Source organism: Salpingoeca rosetta (assembly GCF_000188695.1).
Source record: "Salpingoeca rosetta unplaced genomic scaffold supercont1.16, whole genome shotgun sequence".
Taxonomy (NCBI): domain Eukaryota; class Choanoflagellata; order Craspedida; family Salpingoecidae; genus Salpingoeca; species Salpingoeca rosetta.
The window spans coordinates 321,416-336,415 of NW_004754918.1; the positions used below are offsets into that span (position 1 = coordinate 321,416).

Below are 15,000 nucleotides of genomic sequence, written 5' to 3' on the forward strand. Positions count from 1 at the left end.
CGCACACGCACACACGCACGCACAGACAGACACATGTGGGCGCACACGTGCACGTGCATACGGCAAGGCGCTACCTGCCCAGGAGACGAGGCGAGGGGAGGAGGTGAATGCAAGCTGGACGACGTGCGCGTGCTTCGGGTTGACGGACCGGAATTCCGGCAGCGAGGGGAACCAGCCCGTTGGGGCAAGGCCGCTGAGGATGGTGAAGTTTGCAATTAACGGCTGGCCGCCAAAGTACAGGCCTGCAACACAGAGCCCGTGATGTGGTGTGGCGGTGGACGCACAACGTGGCGCGATGGGGACGAATGGCGTTCTGTCAGTTTGGTGCGGATACAACCAAACATGCTGCACACGCACAAATCACACACGCTTAATGTGCGCTCAAAGCGTTAAAAGCAGCCCTCAACAGCACATGCAGCTTTAAGAATCGAATGTGCACATGTGTGCGTGTGTGTGTGTTTGTGTGCGCGCGTGTGTGGACCAGTATGTGTACACGTGTGTGTGTGTGTGTGTGTGTGTGTGTGTGTGTGTGTGTGTGTGTGTGTGTGTGTGTTCGCACTCTGTTGGCAGTAAGGGGAGAAGTATGGGCAGTCGCTCATGTTGAAGGCTGGTGGCCACGCGCTCGCGTGCGGTGTGTATGTGTCCAGGAAGACCGCCGCTGGAAGGAACACAGGAGAGCACAGTCACGTGCCAGTGGTGAGCACACAATGACAAGGCGAAAGGGCTTTGCGAGCGTGTGCGTGTGTGCGTGCGCGGTCTGCATGTGTACATGTGTGTGCGTGGGCGTGTGTGGCTTCGTGCATATGATGCTTTTCATGTTTGCATGTGTTGTACCAGCAGTGAGGTTGACCTTCCCGGCGCCTTGCTCAAAGATGGTGCTGAGAACCAGACAAACCCCATGCAAACGAAAACACATCGAGCAGTCGCTACATGTGAGCTACAGCACGTCTTCATCATCACATCACGAATCAAGATGCAATCAGACCGCGGGTTGATGTCATGATGTCATGTGTCGTGGTGGAGCAAAGACAAGGCAGTAACACCCACACCTTCCGTCGCTCAGGCGGGTGGCTGTGCTGAGCAGCGCTTGCTTCATGCTGGTAGGATTCAGCAGCCGTGGCCTGGACAGCGTGAGCGGGTACGAGAGTGTGTGCGTATGTGTGTTTGTGAGTCTGCGTGGGTGGGTGTTCAAGTGTGAACGAGACGAAAACCCACGTCAATATGCATCACACCGGCGCGTGCTGAGCGTGAACTCACTACAGACCTGTCTTCTGTTGGGATGATGCTTGCGAGCAATGCAACGGCACCCGTGACAACAGGAGAGGCGACACTAGAAGCAGCAATGCGTTTGAACACAGAAAAAACAGACACACGAACGACGTGAGACCCCAACGTAACCGCGGACAGGAGGTGAATAGGCGCAGCTAAAAGAATAACACTGACAACACACGTCCACATTCACCACATACACACAACCGCCACCACCATGACCATCACCCCCCATCATTACCACCACCACCATCATCATCATCATCACCACCATCACCACCACACCTGGTGCCTGAGAGGGTGCGGCATGCGCCGAAGATGCCTGGCCCAGCGACGTCTGTGCCGTATGTGACGACGTCTGGCTTGACACGCCCGTAGCCGTGGGGGAGCTCCCACAGGGTCATTCCTGGAGGTGTTGGGATGGTGTAAGGGTGGTGGTGATGGTGGTGTGATGGTGTTGGGATGGTGGTGATGGTGTTGGGATGGTGGTGATGGTGAGTGGTGGTAGACGAAAAGCAACATATCAAGGGACGAGGAGGACGGGAAAGGAAGGACACAGGGCGTGCGCGGATGTGCGCATGCATCTTCACGAGCATGAGCAAGTACACGGGAGCAAGACAGCCACACCTCTCGAGGAGAAGGGGGCGATTTGGTCCTTGAAGTCAATGCCACCAACGCCAATAACCTGAAGAAACGGCAGTGACATGACGCGGAAAACAAATATCACAGCACAGCGATGAAACAGTGTGTGTGCGTGTGTGTGTGCGCGCGTATGTGTGTACGTGTGTGTGCGTGCGTGTGTGTGCGTGCGTGTATGTGCGTGTGTGCGGTACACGGTGCTGCGGCGAAATCACAAAACCACACCAACACCATGCATGCACACACTCACAAACCCACACTCAAGACTCACACGCACATGGCATCCATACATGACCATTGACACACTTGTACACGAATACGACAACGCACGTTGTTCTGATCGCCGGGGTTGTTGAGGGTGCCGAAGACAGGGCCATCGTTACCGATAGCAGACACCATGATGATGCCACGTGCCGTGAGCTCGTTCACCTTTGCAACAAACGGCTCGTCCATAAAGTCTGGTCCGCCAATGCTCAGGTTCAGCACATGCACCTACAATCGTGTACATGCGTGCGTGTATGTGTGTGTGTGCGTGTGTGTGCGTGTGTGCGCATCAGAAAGAGCTGCCTTCCTCTCACAGTCAAGGTCGATTCGATTCAACAGCACACACGTATATGCACGACCACGCTCACGCACACGTAAGCACATGCATACACACACACAAAGCACACACACACACAAAGCACGCACACACACACACACAAAGCACATGCGCGTGTAGGCAGCAACCTTCTTGAAGATGGCGTAGTTGAAAGCGTCGAGGAACCACGAGGTGTAGGAGACCTGGGCGTTGGTGAAGACACGGTACACGTGCACGTGCGCCTCCGGTGCCAGGCCAGGACACCCGCGCGATGTGGACGCAACCACGCCCGCAACAAACGTGCCGTGCCCAATGCCGTCGTTAAGGTCGTCCTCGTCTGTCCAGTTGGTGCGCTCGTCCACGTGCGCAAAGTCCGGGTGGTCGGCGCCCAGGCCCGTGTCAAACACAGCAACGTGAATGCCCTGCCCCTTGTACCCGAGCTCCCACAGGCTGCGGGCGCGCATGGCAGCGACGAGGTTGCTGCTGTCGGAATCGCCACGGTCCATCAGACCGCGCAGCAGGTCAGATAGGCCCAGGGTGTGGCGGCGCTGTTGTTGTTGCTGCTGCTGTTGTTGTTGTTGTTGTTGTTGTTGTTGCTGCTGCTGTTGTTGTTGGTGTTCTTGCTGCTGCTCTTGTGCCCAGGATGAGGCATGGTGTCGCACATGTGGGCCATGCGAAGCAAACAGGGTACCTCGATTCACCTGCACGAACGAAGAAAGTAAAGGGTACCATGTCACAGGCACGCACACCGTGAGTGTACAAAGGGTATGACGTTGAACGCGTGCCGTCCACGTGGCTCAAGGAACGACCCACATCCATACACGCCCACACAATCATGAATATGCGAACACACTACGTGTCCAAATACACACGTATCCGTACAACCACACATGTCTGCACACAAGAACACGCACACAGCACATGCACAAGAACACGTACGTGCTTCTCTTCGGTGACGCTGGTGATGGATGGGTGGGATTGCAGCGCAGCGTGAATGGTGTCGCGATGGTGGAGGCAGCCGGAAATGTCAACAACAACAAAGTCTGTTGGAAACTCAAGTGCGCGGTTCCGCCGCTCAAGGATGGACCACGTGCAGTTGGTGGGCGGCGTAAGCGGCGCTGCTGAGGGTGACGAGCTGGGTCGTGCAGTTGTAGTGGTGTCGCCATCGGTGCTCTCGCGATGCTTCCCTGCACTCTGTGATTGTGTGGTAACTTGCGCAGCCAGCGTGGCGTTGATGATCCCTGCCAACTGGGTGTGGTTGGCGTAGCTTGTGAACATGACAATCAACTTCACCTGCGGCAACACCTCGCCACTCCTCACCTCCTTCTGCTCCTGCTCCGTCTGCTGCTGCTCCTGCTCCGTCTGCTGCTGCTGCTGCTGCTGCTGCTGCTGCTGCTGTAAGCTGGGACTTTGGCGTGGAGCTTGGCGTGGAACTTGGGTGCATTGATCAGGATCCAAGCACGCAGACGCGCCCCCATGACCAACACCACCACCATCACCCCAAGCCCCTCCCGCCATCATCACCACCATTATTGTCACCATCACCACCAGTGCCATTCCAAACACAGGCAGCAAGGGTCCTCGCTTTCGTCTTCTCTTCCATCTTGGCCCCTGCATCTGTCTCGACCTCACCACCGCCACCGCGTTCGTGTCTTCATCATCATCTGCCAGCGGCAAAGTTCCAATCGCGGTCATCGTCGTCGTCCGTCACAACCGACAGCACAAAAAATAATCGCCCCTTGTTCTCCTGCTGCTGCTGTTCTTGTGCACACACACACACACACACACATAACACAGCAGACAGCAGGTGCGTGCACGTCAACCCTCGACAGACCGACTGACCCTGTTGTGCTCTTGCTTCCACCATCGCTGCATCTGCTGCCGTGCATGGGCGAGGGTGCTGCTTCAGGCGTGATTGGGACTATGTGTGTGTGTCGCGTGTGGTGGTAGCAGTGAGGGCGGCAAATCTGTCATAAGCAGGAGCACACACTGCAGTCTTGTCGATCGCTGGCACACGCTGCATGTAGTTTGAACCAAACGCGCGCGCACTGGCGCCGCTTGTTGTTGCTGCTACCGCTGCTGGTGGGATTGAGGGGTCTTGTCCGTCTCACTGTGTGTAACGCTCTTGCGCTGGCTGACTTGCGACCCAGCTCTACATTGGAACAGCCATCGTTGCCACCAAGGACGCTGTCGAGCCGGCCATTGCTGGAGATATGAAGGACAAACGAGATGCGGAAGCGGCTGCACGGCAGCTCGTCCGCGATGGCAAGTTCAAGGAAGCCAAGGCACGGCTCGAGGCCATCAAGAGCGCCAAGGACAAGGACGCAAAGGTGCGTTTCTGAGCGAATCTGCAGTCCTCATGTCCCGCTTACTTGCTGTGTCGATTGACCTGCTCTGGGCGACCCTTGCAGATCATGGCTCGGCGGGCTGATATCCGCTGTGCTCGACAATAGCACTTGTTCTCATCAGTTCATGTTGTCATGCTGGTCACCAACCACACGGCAGGTCAACCACAACTTGGCTGTTCTCAACTTCTTGATCAGTGGAAAGCAGAAGCATGGGCAGCTGGAAGCCGAGCTGAGCCAGATCATCACCAAGGTGTGTGTGTGTGTGTGTGTGTGTGTGTGTGTGTGTGTGTGTGTGTGTGTGTGTGTGGTAATCGTGTCGTGCCTGTGCTGCGTCGTTTCCTTGAGTGCGTATGTGATATGAAACGGATAGGGATATGGTGCGTGACTCGTGCCATGTCAATGGCCTTGTGCGACGCCTGCTTCTCCGCTCAGTCCACTGACGTGCTGTGCGACGTGACTGCTTGTCGACCACCCCTCATTGTTTCGCCCTTCACTTCCTTGTTGATGTGCCTGTGATTCTTGGTCGAACCAGTGTGCCGAGCAGTCAGAGTCCATGCCAAAGGACCTGCTTGACCTGATCCTCTTCCACTACAACCGCGCAGTTGCCCTCTATCAGGTACAGCCAACAGCACACTGTGGCCAGCGCACACATCAAAACACACACACACACACATACACACACACAAATAAGCACACGTACACCCGTATCGACACACGCGCACACGCACACGCACACACATCGACATACACGCATGTCAGCAGACGCACTTGTTGCACTGGTGTGCTTGGTCCAGCTGTCCATCTTGCTTGCGTGTAACGGGTGCTTGTCTGCGGCGTTGCATCATCACAGATGGCCGACTTTTGGCGGTGCTGTGAGAGCGCCAAGGAGGTCTTTAAAATCTGCAAGAACAAAGGTGGGGGTGGGTGGCGTTTATGCATTCATTCCGTGTGCTGTTGACGCCGATGCTAGGATAACACGTGTGTGTCTGTGTCTGTGTGTGTCTGTGTCTCTGTGTCTCTGTGTGTCTGTGTGTGTGTGTATCTGTGTGTCTGTGTGTGTGTGTGTGTGTGTGTGTGTGTGTGCAGCCCACATTGACCCAACATGCTACTCACTGCCAATTATGTGTGCATGTGTGCGCAGAGGTTGTGAAGCGGCGGCCCGACATTGCGGTGATGGGCTGCTTTCTTCTCATCGAAGTCCTTCTCCTCCTCAACCGGGTCTGTCGACGTGGTGGTGCAACAACGGGCGCTACACGAGTGTGCTTGAGTGTGCTGGCACATGCGCGCCTCTTATTGTCTGTCTGTGCCTGACGTTGATGCTTGAGCGTGCTTCTCACCAGCCAACATGTGTTTTATGTGTATGTGCTTGCGTGTGCGTGTGTTTTCAGGTGGACGACTGCGATGCTGTGATGCAATTTCTCCAAGACTTTCCCACCCAATGCTTTGGTTCGTTTGCGGATGGTTGCGTATATGTGTGTGCAGTGTGTTTGTGGTGCTTTCAACACTCAATGCGAGCTGTTTCAGAGTGTACACGTTCGTGTGTTTGGTGTGTGTGTTTGGTGTGGTGTGTGTGTTTGGTGTGTGTGTGTGTGTGTGTGTGTGTGTGTGTGGTTGTGGTTGTTGATCAGAATTCTCACGTCGATGACGGCCATTGCCACTGCGCAGAGGAGCCAGCGGAGCAGGGGTCGCCGTCACCAGCTGTCACGCACACGTTTCGCATCAGACAGGTGCGTGCGACTCACGAGAACTGGGACATGTACACGTGCAGTGTGTATGCTGGTCAAAGTCGTATCATCCTGTTGACCCGTTGTCACGCCCCCTGTGTGTGTGTGTGTGTGTGTGTGTGTGTGTGTGTGTGTGTGTGTGTGTGTGTGTGTGTGTGTGTGTGTGTGTGTGTGTGTGTGTGTGCAGTTTGCAGCGCGGATTGCGCTGGCTCGACGCAACTTCCGCACGACCAAGACGGAACTCAAGGCCGCCCTCAACCTCAAGAAGACGGTGTGTGCCAGCAAGCGCGCGCTATCAGTGGGACCACCCGTGCATGTGGCGTGTTCGTGCCCCCTTTCCCTCTCCTTGTGTCTTACACGTTGGCTGAACCAACCAATGGGTTGTCGTGGGTGCATGTCTTGCTTGCGTTTGCTCTGCAGGACATTGTATCCATGTTTCTGAAGAGCAGCCAGGAGTATCTTCGCGGGTATTATTCCCGCAGCACCAAGCTCCTCACCAGCTGCGAAAAGCCCGAGGTCAGTCCAGCAGATGGGTACACACACACACACACACACACTATCACACACACTATCACACTATCACACACAACACGCACACACGCAATCACAACAATCACACACACACACACACACAATTAATCGCTCATCACTGTTGTTGGCTGCTGATTCACTCACGGTCCGTCGCACACGGCGTCTTGCATCCACTCGTCCCTTGCAATCCACCACCATCACCATCACCACATGGGGTGTTGCGTTGCGTCTGCAGCCGACTGACGGCGGGCAGCACCTTGGCGTCATCTTCTTCAACAACATGGGCGTCATCCACCTCAGGGTGCGGCTTCACACACGCACACACACACACACACACACATAGGATGATGATTTGCACATCTCTGCTCGGCTGCAGTTGGCTGCTGCTCGCACCTTTCATCCACGCTGTCTTCCTGCAACCTTTGCACCACCAACTTCACATCCCCCCCCCCAATGGTTCATCCTTGCTTCATCCATTGCAGCTGGAGCGGCCGAGCCTCGCCATTGCGTATCTGCGGCAGGCCGTCGACCTCAATACCAAGCACTGTGGCAGAGCCAAGGGTGCGTGTGCATGTGTGTATGTGTGCACGTGTGTACGTGTGTGTCGTGTGGCGTGTTGTGTGTTGTGTCGTATCGTCTTCAGGCACCCATCTCACGTTCGTTGCCACGACTCTGCGCGTGTTTGTGCGGAGTAGGCACGCCGGCTGGGACGCCGCACAGCGTGTACGACCGCAACGAGGAGCTGCTCTACAACGTTGCTCTCGCCCACATGCAGATTGCAGACTACCAGCTCGCGTTCTCGGTACCGCCAACGCTGCATGCTCGTGTGCATGTGTGTGTTTATGTTTATATGTGTGTATGCAGGCGAATCATTCCCCCTTTCCCTTCTTCTTCATCTTCTTCTTCATAACGAGTTGCGGACCTGCTGCGGATTCACGGCCCAAATCGCACGTTGCTGACCCACGCATGCATGTGCCTTTGTGCGTGTGTGCGTGTGTACGTGCAGTTACTGGACCAGCTTGCCCCGTCGTTTGGCCACAGCCCCACGTACTGGCTACGCATGGCAGAGTGCTGTGTCGGCCATTACGCAACGCAGCAGGTGCGTCAATCGCGGCACATCGTGTTGAGACGCGTTTGCGTGCATGTTTTCGTTTTGTGTGTATTGTACGCGTGTCTGTGCATACGCGTGAACGTACATGCGCAACTGGCTCGTTGCGAGTGCTCGGCTTTGTCTCACAATCCGTGTGTTCTGCCGTGTCCTCCATCCTGCCATCGTTCCATTTGCTGCCTTGTGTGCACGTGTGACATGTGTAGGCGGAGTCGTTTGGAGCACCGCCGCACGTGTACGGCCTACACAACACGGGCATCCACCGCAGGGCTGTCCTGAAACGCGCGTTCAGGTGCGCGCGTTGGCTTGCTTGCAACGTGGTGCGGCCATCATAGCCACTGATGCGGTCATGGCGCTGTCGTACTCACCCCAAAGTGTTTTGTTTTTGCCTTATCGACCGCGTAACTTCCGTACACACACACACACACACACACACACACACACACACACACACACACACACACACACACACACACACACACACACACACACACACACACACACACACACACACACACACCCACGAACCTGCTTGCGTAGTGATCGTTGTCCACTGTGAGAATGTCGACGGGTTCGTCTGTGTCCTCCTCTTTCGTCTTGTCATCCTCAGTCTCTTCCACCTGATGATGACAATAATGGTGGTGGTGGTGTGCGGATGGATGACGATAGTCATCGTGAGGGTGGCTGATGGGAAGAGGAGGCACACCCGCAGGCACACCCGCAGGCACACCCGCAGGCACACCCGCAGGCACACCCGCAGGCACACCCGCAGGCACACCCGCAGGCACACCCTCTACACAGAGGGCGCCGAGCTGTACACGCACACAGCGTCACGTACAAAGTCGAATTCGTCTTCCCGCTCTTCATACTCGACGTTCTCCTCAATTTCCTTGAAATCTGGAGCAAAAGCGGACCAGTTGTCCTGCATACATGCAGAGAGAGGCACAATCACATGTCAGCAGACGCGAAGAGCAACGAGGGAAAGAGAGGTGATGCGTGGACGATGAGGACGCACAGGCCAGACAGACCGACGAGGGAGCGAGGGAGCGAGAGAGAGACAGACAGACAGACAGACAGCCAGACAGACAGACACACACACACGCACACACAACACGCAACACACAGCTCTCTCTCTCTCTCTCTCTCTCTCTCTCTCTCTCTCTCTCTCTCTCTCTCTCTCTCTCTCTCTCTCTTTCTCCACTGCACGTACGCTCTGGCTGACGGTCCACACGTGGATGGAGCCAAAGTTTGAGATGGCGACGAGGACGGGGCGTATGGGGTGCCACTGCACATTGCGAATGTGCTCCTTTGGCCCCTCCATAATCTTGGTCAGCACACCCTTCTCGCGGTCCCACACGTTGATGGTGTGCTGGTTGGTGTCCGCCGGACAGCCAATGACATAGTTGCCGTTGGAGCTGAAGGTGACGTGCTGCCACGGCGTGTGCGTCACCTGATCTGTAAACTTGTTCACCCGCTCCAGCGTGTGTGCACTACAAAGCGGGATGGAGTGTGTGTGTGTGTGTGGAGTGTGTGCGTGTGTGTGTGTGTGTGTGTGTGTTTATGAACGTGTGGTTGGTCGTTGTGACACGTGAGACACACATGAGAGGATGAAGAGCTCATGGTGATGGCGCGACGCTGTGTGGGCCACGCATCTGCCGTGTGTCATTGCAAACACACACACACATGCACACGCACACACACACACACATACACCCAAGCACTCACTTGACGACGATAACGTGCTGGCTGTACCGGAACCGCCATCCAGCGATGACGTCACCGAAACTGCCCCCGCTGCCGACGCAGAGAGGGACAAGAACAACGACAAGGACAAGGGAAAGGACAAGGGCAAGGACAAGGACAACAGCGGCAGCAGCACCAGCAATAGTGGGAGCAAGGCGACGAAAAAAGGCAAGAGCAAGGGCAAGGGCGCAAGCACGGATGCCAGCGCTTCGGACGCGCCACGAGAGCCCCAGCCGCAGCCAGCACAGTCGTCTTCGTCGGTGTCGGCTGCATCTGCGTCTTCTTCGTCACCGTCATCGTACTGGTCCTCACGGCTGGGTGAAATCAGCTTCAATGAAGCAAAGGTGTGTGTGTATGTGTGTGTGTGTGTAAGGGTGTGTGTTATTGTGTGTGTGTTATTGTGTGTGCGTGTATGTTATTGTGTGTGTGTTATTGTGTGTGTTATTGTGTGTGCGTGTATGTTATTGTGTGTGTGTGTGTGCGTGCGTGTGTGTGTGTGTGTGTGCTTGAAAACCGAGCAACTGAGCCTGCGCTTGCTTGGTTTTGGTGGCTGTCACCCCCAGCTCCACCTTGTGACTCACCCAATGCAACTTTGGCATGTGCGTTGCTGTCGTTGTTGCAGGCGTGCGTGCACCTGTGCCGCGCCGCCGCTCTGACTGATCTTCGAAAGCATTCCGAAGCGGCGCACGAAATCTCAGAGGTACAAACTTGGCGTCCTGCTCGTGTGTTTGTGAGCGTGTATGTGACTGTTTGCGTATGTGGACCGCTCGCATCAATATCGAGCCTGACAACACCACCACTATCCCCCACCGCCGGCGCCAACACCACCGTGCTAGGCGTCGGGCCTGCTGCGCGACACCTCGGCCACTGCGCTGATTGCTGCTGCTGCCGCCGCGGCGTCATCGTCGTCGTCATCATCAGCGCCCTCCCCGCCACCGCACCAGGCGCCAACAGCGGCAGCGGCGGCCCTGCCTGCGTCGTCGATTGCGTGTGCGCGGAGCATGACGCCTGCTGCCACGGCCATTCGCGTCGCCGCGTTTCTCCAGCACCTCGGCCTCCTCTACGCAGTCGGCGACTTTGAGGTGTGTGTTGTGTTTTGTGTGTGTTTTGTGTGTGTGTGTGTGTGTTTTGTGTGTGTGTGTGTGTGTGTGTGTGTGTGTGTGTGTGTGTGCTTTGTTGTGCTTTGTTGTGCTTTGTTGTGCTTTGCTTCATCGGCTCACCTCCTTGCCCCCTTGCTTGTGCTTGGCATTGATGTCACAGGCGCTACAAAAGGCCGTCATGCGGGGCACTGTTGCCTGAACTAGAACATGGTTATGGTGGCGATAATGCTGCTGGGCTGAGTGCTTTCTTCTCTTTGTCTGTTGATGGTTCTCTCGACGTGTGCACAATCAATCAATCAATCAATCAATCAGGTCCCCGTCTTTCTTTGTTGTCTTGGTTCTACACAGCACGCCACCGCGGTTCAGATTGTATGATCCACACTCAAATTCTTCTCTGTCAAGGTCATTGTTCATCGTGTACTGTCAGCGCGTGCAATAACACCGGCGCGACCAACACTTCAAGCAAACACACACACACACACATAACGGGACGAGGGGCAATGGTCGAGTTGATGAGAAGTTGTTGTTGTTGTTGTTGTTGTTGTTGTTGTTGTTGTTGTTGTTGTTCGCTGGGTTTAGGCAGCAATGGCTGCGAGATAATCCTTGATTTCGGTTGGCTGAATGAATGGGAATGAGCAGGGCGGCACGAAGCGCAATAGATAGGATTGGCAAGTGAGCGGACGGTACTCCACTTGCCTGCAAGCATGGGATGCGCGCGGTACAGCTTGCACCACTTCAGTCAGTTGATGACAACCCACGCCAGCCGTACGTCAAACACGCACTCATGCACCACATACACGCGTGGTGTCACATTGACATCAACCATGGGGAGTCGGCTGGAGGTGTACCTCGAGACGTCGGAAGCCTGCGCTGTCGGCAATGCCAATCTCAATGTTGTTCTCTGTCATCTGGCCCTCAAAGCCCTCCTGCACACGCAGACAGACAGACAGACACACGCACAAACACACACACACACACACACACACACACACACACCAACCGCAGCCGTCTTGGTTGTGAGAACAACAACAAGGACAACGAGGACAACGGGGGACAACAACGACAACAAGGACAACCCAAAACATTCTTCTGTGTGTGTGTGTGTGTGTGTGTGTGTGTGTGTGTGTGTGTGTGTGTGTGTGTGTGTGTACGTGCCTTGAGAGTGAGGATGGCTGTGTGGACGGCGTCCTCAAGCTCCAGCTCGTCGTTGTACCGCTTCTCCAAAAACGCCTTTGCGTTGATCATGTTCCGCCCCAGCGCTGTTGCCTTCCACGCAAAGAACGACCCCTGTCGCCCGCAACGCAGTGCAGTTTACGCGGATGATATTGTGTGTGTGTGTGGTTGTTGAGCGAAGAAGATGTGCAGGACATCGATGAATTGAATTGGCAACACCCTATATCAGGCATGTTCACGCACTTCGCAGAACGCTGTTCTCCAACAACACAGACACAGACGCAGACACAGACACACACACACAAAGACACAAAGACACAAACGTACGCTTGGGTCGACTTGGTAGAGGGCGGGCTTCTCTGTGTGCTGGTCAAAGCCGACGACGAGCAGCGACACGCCAAAGGGGCGCACGCCACTGCACAAGGCATGGTGCAGACAGCAACATAGCGCAAGGCGAGGTGAGATGGTTTGGCGGGGTGACAGTAAGCTTGGGCGACAATTTCGCCTAATTCATGCACACAAATACAGGCACAGACACAAACACAATGACAGGTACACACGCACACACACGCACACCACACCACACATATGCACACCCACACGCACGCACACATACACACACACATATGCACACACATACCACCACACACATATGCACACACAGACACACAAACACACACACACCTATGCACACACAGACACACAAACACACACACACCTATGCACAAACATACATACATACATACATACATACATACATACATACATACATACATACATACATACATACATACATACATACATACATACATACATACATACATACATACACACACTCTCTCTTCTCTTTTCTCTTCTCTCCGCCTCACTCTACATCTCTTTCTCACCCGCGCTGTGTGTACTCCTGCATGACGTTTGCGAGCTCGCGCACGAGCATGCGGGTGGGAATCTGTTCCCGATAGGTCATGAAGTACTGCTGTGCAAGCTTGCGGCCCTTGGCCAGCAGCACCCTGCATGCACGCAATACACCATCGAACCAAACGTGTGAACGAGGGAATTGCATGTGGAATACATGAACGTATCAGCCTTTTGCGTGTGCTCGTGTTCCAATGTGTAAAGGAAAGGCTGCACACTGGCAGCAGCCGGGTCGAGGGGCGCGCGGTAACAGAACCACGCAACCATGTTACGCGCGCATACCCACCGCTTGTCGGGGCCCATGCCGGAGTACACCATGCCGATACGCTCTGTCAGCTTGTCAACCTGGGAGACATCACCAAGCAAGGTTGGTGGTTTTGTTGTCGACAGCCAAGGTTATGTGCAGTTGAGATTGTGGGGGAGGAGTAGAAGTGAGCAAGGCAGAGGGAGGGGGGAGTGGAGGGGACGCAAGAAGTGATGCAGGGAGGAGAATCGAGGCAGTGCGGCCACAGTGTGCGTGGGCTCGTGGCGATCAAGCATGCCTCGCACCTTTGTGATGGACTGCTCGTCGACGAGGATGGAACCCATCTTCTTTTCCGATGCGATCACAGCGCCCTCAGTGGCTGCATATTGGGAGCGCAACACAGTAGAAAAGCATGATCATTCCCACACTCTTTTCGCGGCAAGCGCTTGTTCACAGACACACGCAGACACACACACACACATACAAACATACACACGCTATAAACACATATACGCACGCTACACATGCTACACATGCTACACATGCTACACACACACACACACAGACACAGACACGCTGCGCGCCACAACGAGGAACGTACTCTTGATGCCGATGGAGGTGGCACCACCCGAAACAGCTTGCAGTGCATACTCAATCTGCACCAGCTTTCCCGAAGGGCTGTATTGACACACAACACACAAGGCAGCACAAACACACACACACATCAGCTGCCGCGGGTGCCCACCATCGAAAACACACACACATGTCACAAAGCACGGAGCACAGAGCATGGTGTACGTGCAAGAGATCCGCGTGCAAGGCCTCTCCGCTCCAACGCACCTGAATGTGGTGAGACTGAAGTTGTACTTCTGTGACATGGCTGCTGACTGTGTGGATGGGTATGTGTATGTGTGTGCTTGTTTGCACTGAGACGAGTGCTTGTTTGGCTGGCTGGCTGTGTCTCGGTCAGCGGTCGTTGGTTGTCTTGCTCTGCTCTGTTTGAGTGTCCACCGAAAAAACTGTACCCTGAATTCAGGATACTACATTTCATATGGTCGCATACAGCTACTCCAAGCCGCCGCTGCTCACCACAAACCTCTCCTCGCGCACGGCTGCCCACACCCCACCACACACCTCTCCTCACACCACGACCACACACTCGACTCCGTCATGAGCGGGGAGCTGGGTGCTGCTCCTCCTCCTTCCAGGTTAGATGGCACTACGGTGCCGTCAAAGGAACAGGATCGCACGGCAACGTACATTGCGCTGTACATGACCAGCGCGGTCTGCGCCATTGTGCTGGCGCTCATGGCGGAGCTTCGGTCGTGGGTGTCCCTGATCCTGCTTGTCAACGCGCTCCTGTACTTGAACCTGGGCGGCGTGGTCGCTGGCTCGACTGCCCGGCGTGTGCGGTACCTGGACCCAGCCTTCCCCAAACGAAACATGCTCACGCTGTTTCTCGTTGGCGCCTTGCAAGTGGTCCACTGGAGGACGTGCAGCCACTTGTTCTACCACACCCACGTGAAGCTGTGGCTGCTGGATGCCGTGGAAGCTACCTGCGTCACCTTGTACTTTCTGTACGTTCTCTGGCGCGCCCGAAGCCCTCGCTTCAACATCCGCATCCTT

At 55.3% G+C, this 15,000-nt stretch overlaps 6 protein-coding genes across 6 annotated transcripts in view; 3 read left to right on the forward strand and 3 right to left on the reverse strand.

Annotated features, from left to right (window-relative positions):
• Nucleotides 1-4,204, reverse strand: part of PTSG_07047 (uncharacterized protein) — an 8,437-nt gene extending 4,233 nt beyond the window's left edge. The window contains exons 1-10 of the mRNA XM_004992401.1: nt 3,428-4,204; nt 2,638-3,189; nt 2,239-2,400; nt 1,897-1,954; nt 1,555-1,675; nt 1,265-1,330; nt 1,050-1,121; nt 835-878; nt 560-658; nt 75-242 (exon numbers count right to left, since the gene is read on the reverse strand). Of these exons, the coding sequence (XP_004992458.1) occupies nt 75-242; nt 560-658; nt 835-878; nt 1,050-1,121; nt 1,265-1,330; nt 1,555-1,675; nt 1,897-1,954; nt 2,239-2,400; nt 2,638-3,189; nt 3,428-4,183 (2,098 nt within the window). The 5' untranslated portion in view covers nt 4,184-4,204. The remainder of the gene's footprint in view (nt 1-74; nt 243-559; nt 659-834; nt 879-1,049; nt 1,122-1,264; nt 1,331-1,554; nt 1,676-1,896; nt 1,955-2,238; nt 2,401-2,637; nt 3,190-3,427) is intronic.
• A 431-nt stretch (nt 4,205-4,635) lies between these two features.
• PTSG_07048 (uncharacterized protein) lies at nt 4,636-8,534 on the forward strand (the record flags this gene model as incomplete). The annotated part of the gene is made up of 14 exons (XM_004992402.1): nt 4,636-4,818; nt 4,994-5,086; nt 5,369-5,452; nt 5,687-5,750; nt 5,978-6,054; nt 6,225-6,282; nt 6,502-6,563; nt 6,748-6,831; nt 6,981-7,076; nt 7,327-7,392; nt 7,574-7,652; nt 7,787-7,893; nt 8,098-8,190; nt 8,406-8,534. The coding sequence occupies exons 1-14, from the start codon at nt 4,702-4,704 to the stop codon at nt 8,532-8,534; spliced, it is 1,209 nt and encodes a 402-aa protein (XP_004992459.1). The 5' UTR covers nt 4,636-4,701.
• A 458-nt stretch (nt 8,535-8,992) lies between these two features.
• PTSG_07049 (uncharacterized protein) lies at nt 8,993-9,800 on the reverse strand (the record flags this gene model as incomplete). Its single annotated transcript, XM_004992403.1, has 3 exons — nt 8,993-9,121; nt 9,410-9,689; nt 9,766-9,800. 3 exons carry the CDS (start codon nt 9,798-9,800, stop codon nt 8,993-8,995), a joined length of 444 nt encoding a protein of 147 aa, XP_004992460.1.
• A 23-nt stretch (nt 9,801-9,823) lies between these two features.
• PTSG_12530 (uncharacterized protein) lies at nt 9,824-11,497 on the forward strand (the record flags this gene model as incomplete). Its single annotated transcript, XM_004992404.1, has 5 exons — nt 9,824-9,856; nt 9,918-10,286; nt 10,565-10,642; nt 10,779-11,024; nt 11,203-11,497. 5 exons carry the CDS (start codon nt 9,824-9,826, stop codon nt 11,239-11,241), a joined length of 765 nt encoding a protein of 254 aa, XP_004992461.1. The 3' UTR covers nt 11,242-11,497.
• Nucleotides 11,364-14,378, reverse strand: PTSG_07050 (proteasome subunit alpha type-2). Its single transcript, XM_004992405.1, has 9 exons — nt 14,215-14,378; nt 13,976-14,052; nt 13,680-13,753; nt 13,417-13,475; nt 13,103-13,225; nt 12,543-12,630; nt 12,198-12,329; nt 11,891-11,968; nt 11,364-11,659 (listed from the first exon to the last, which is right to left on the reverse strand). The coding sequence occupies exons 1-9, from the start codon at nt 14,250-14,252 to the stop codon at nt 11,618-11,620; spliced, it is 711 nt and encodes a 236-aa protein (XP_004992462.1). The 5' UTR covers nt 14,253-14,378; the 3' UTR covers nt 11,364-11,617.
• Nucleotides 14,379-14,432: 54 nt separating this feature from the next.
• The window catches only part of PTSG_07051 (uncharacterized protein), a 1,117-nt gene continuing 549 nt past the window's right edge, over nt 14,433-15,000 (forward strand). Inside the window, exon 1 of the mRNA XM_004992406.1 lies at nt 14,433-15,000. This exon is cut by the window's right edge and continues 549 nt beyond it. Coding sequence (XP_004992463.1) covers nt 14,545-15,000 — 456 coding nt within the window. The 5' untranslated portion in view covers nt 14,433-14,544.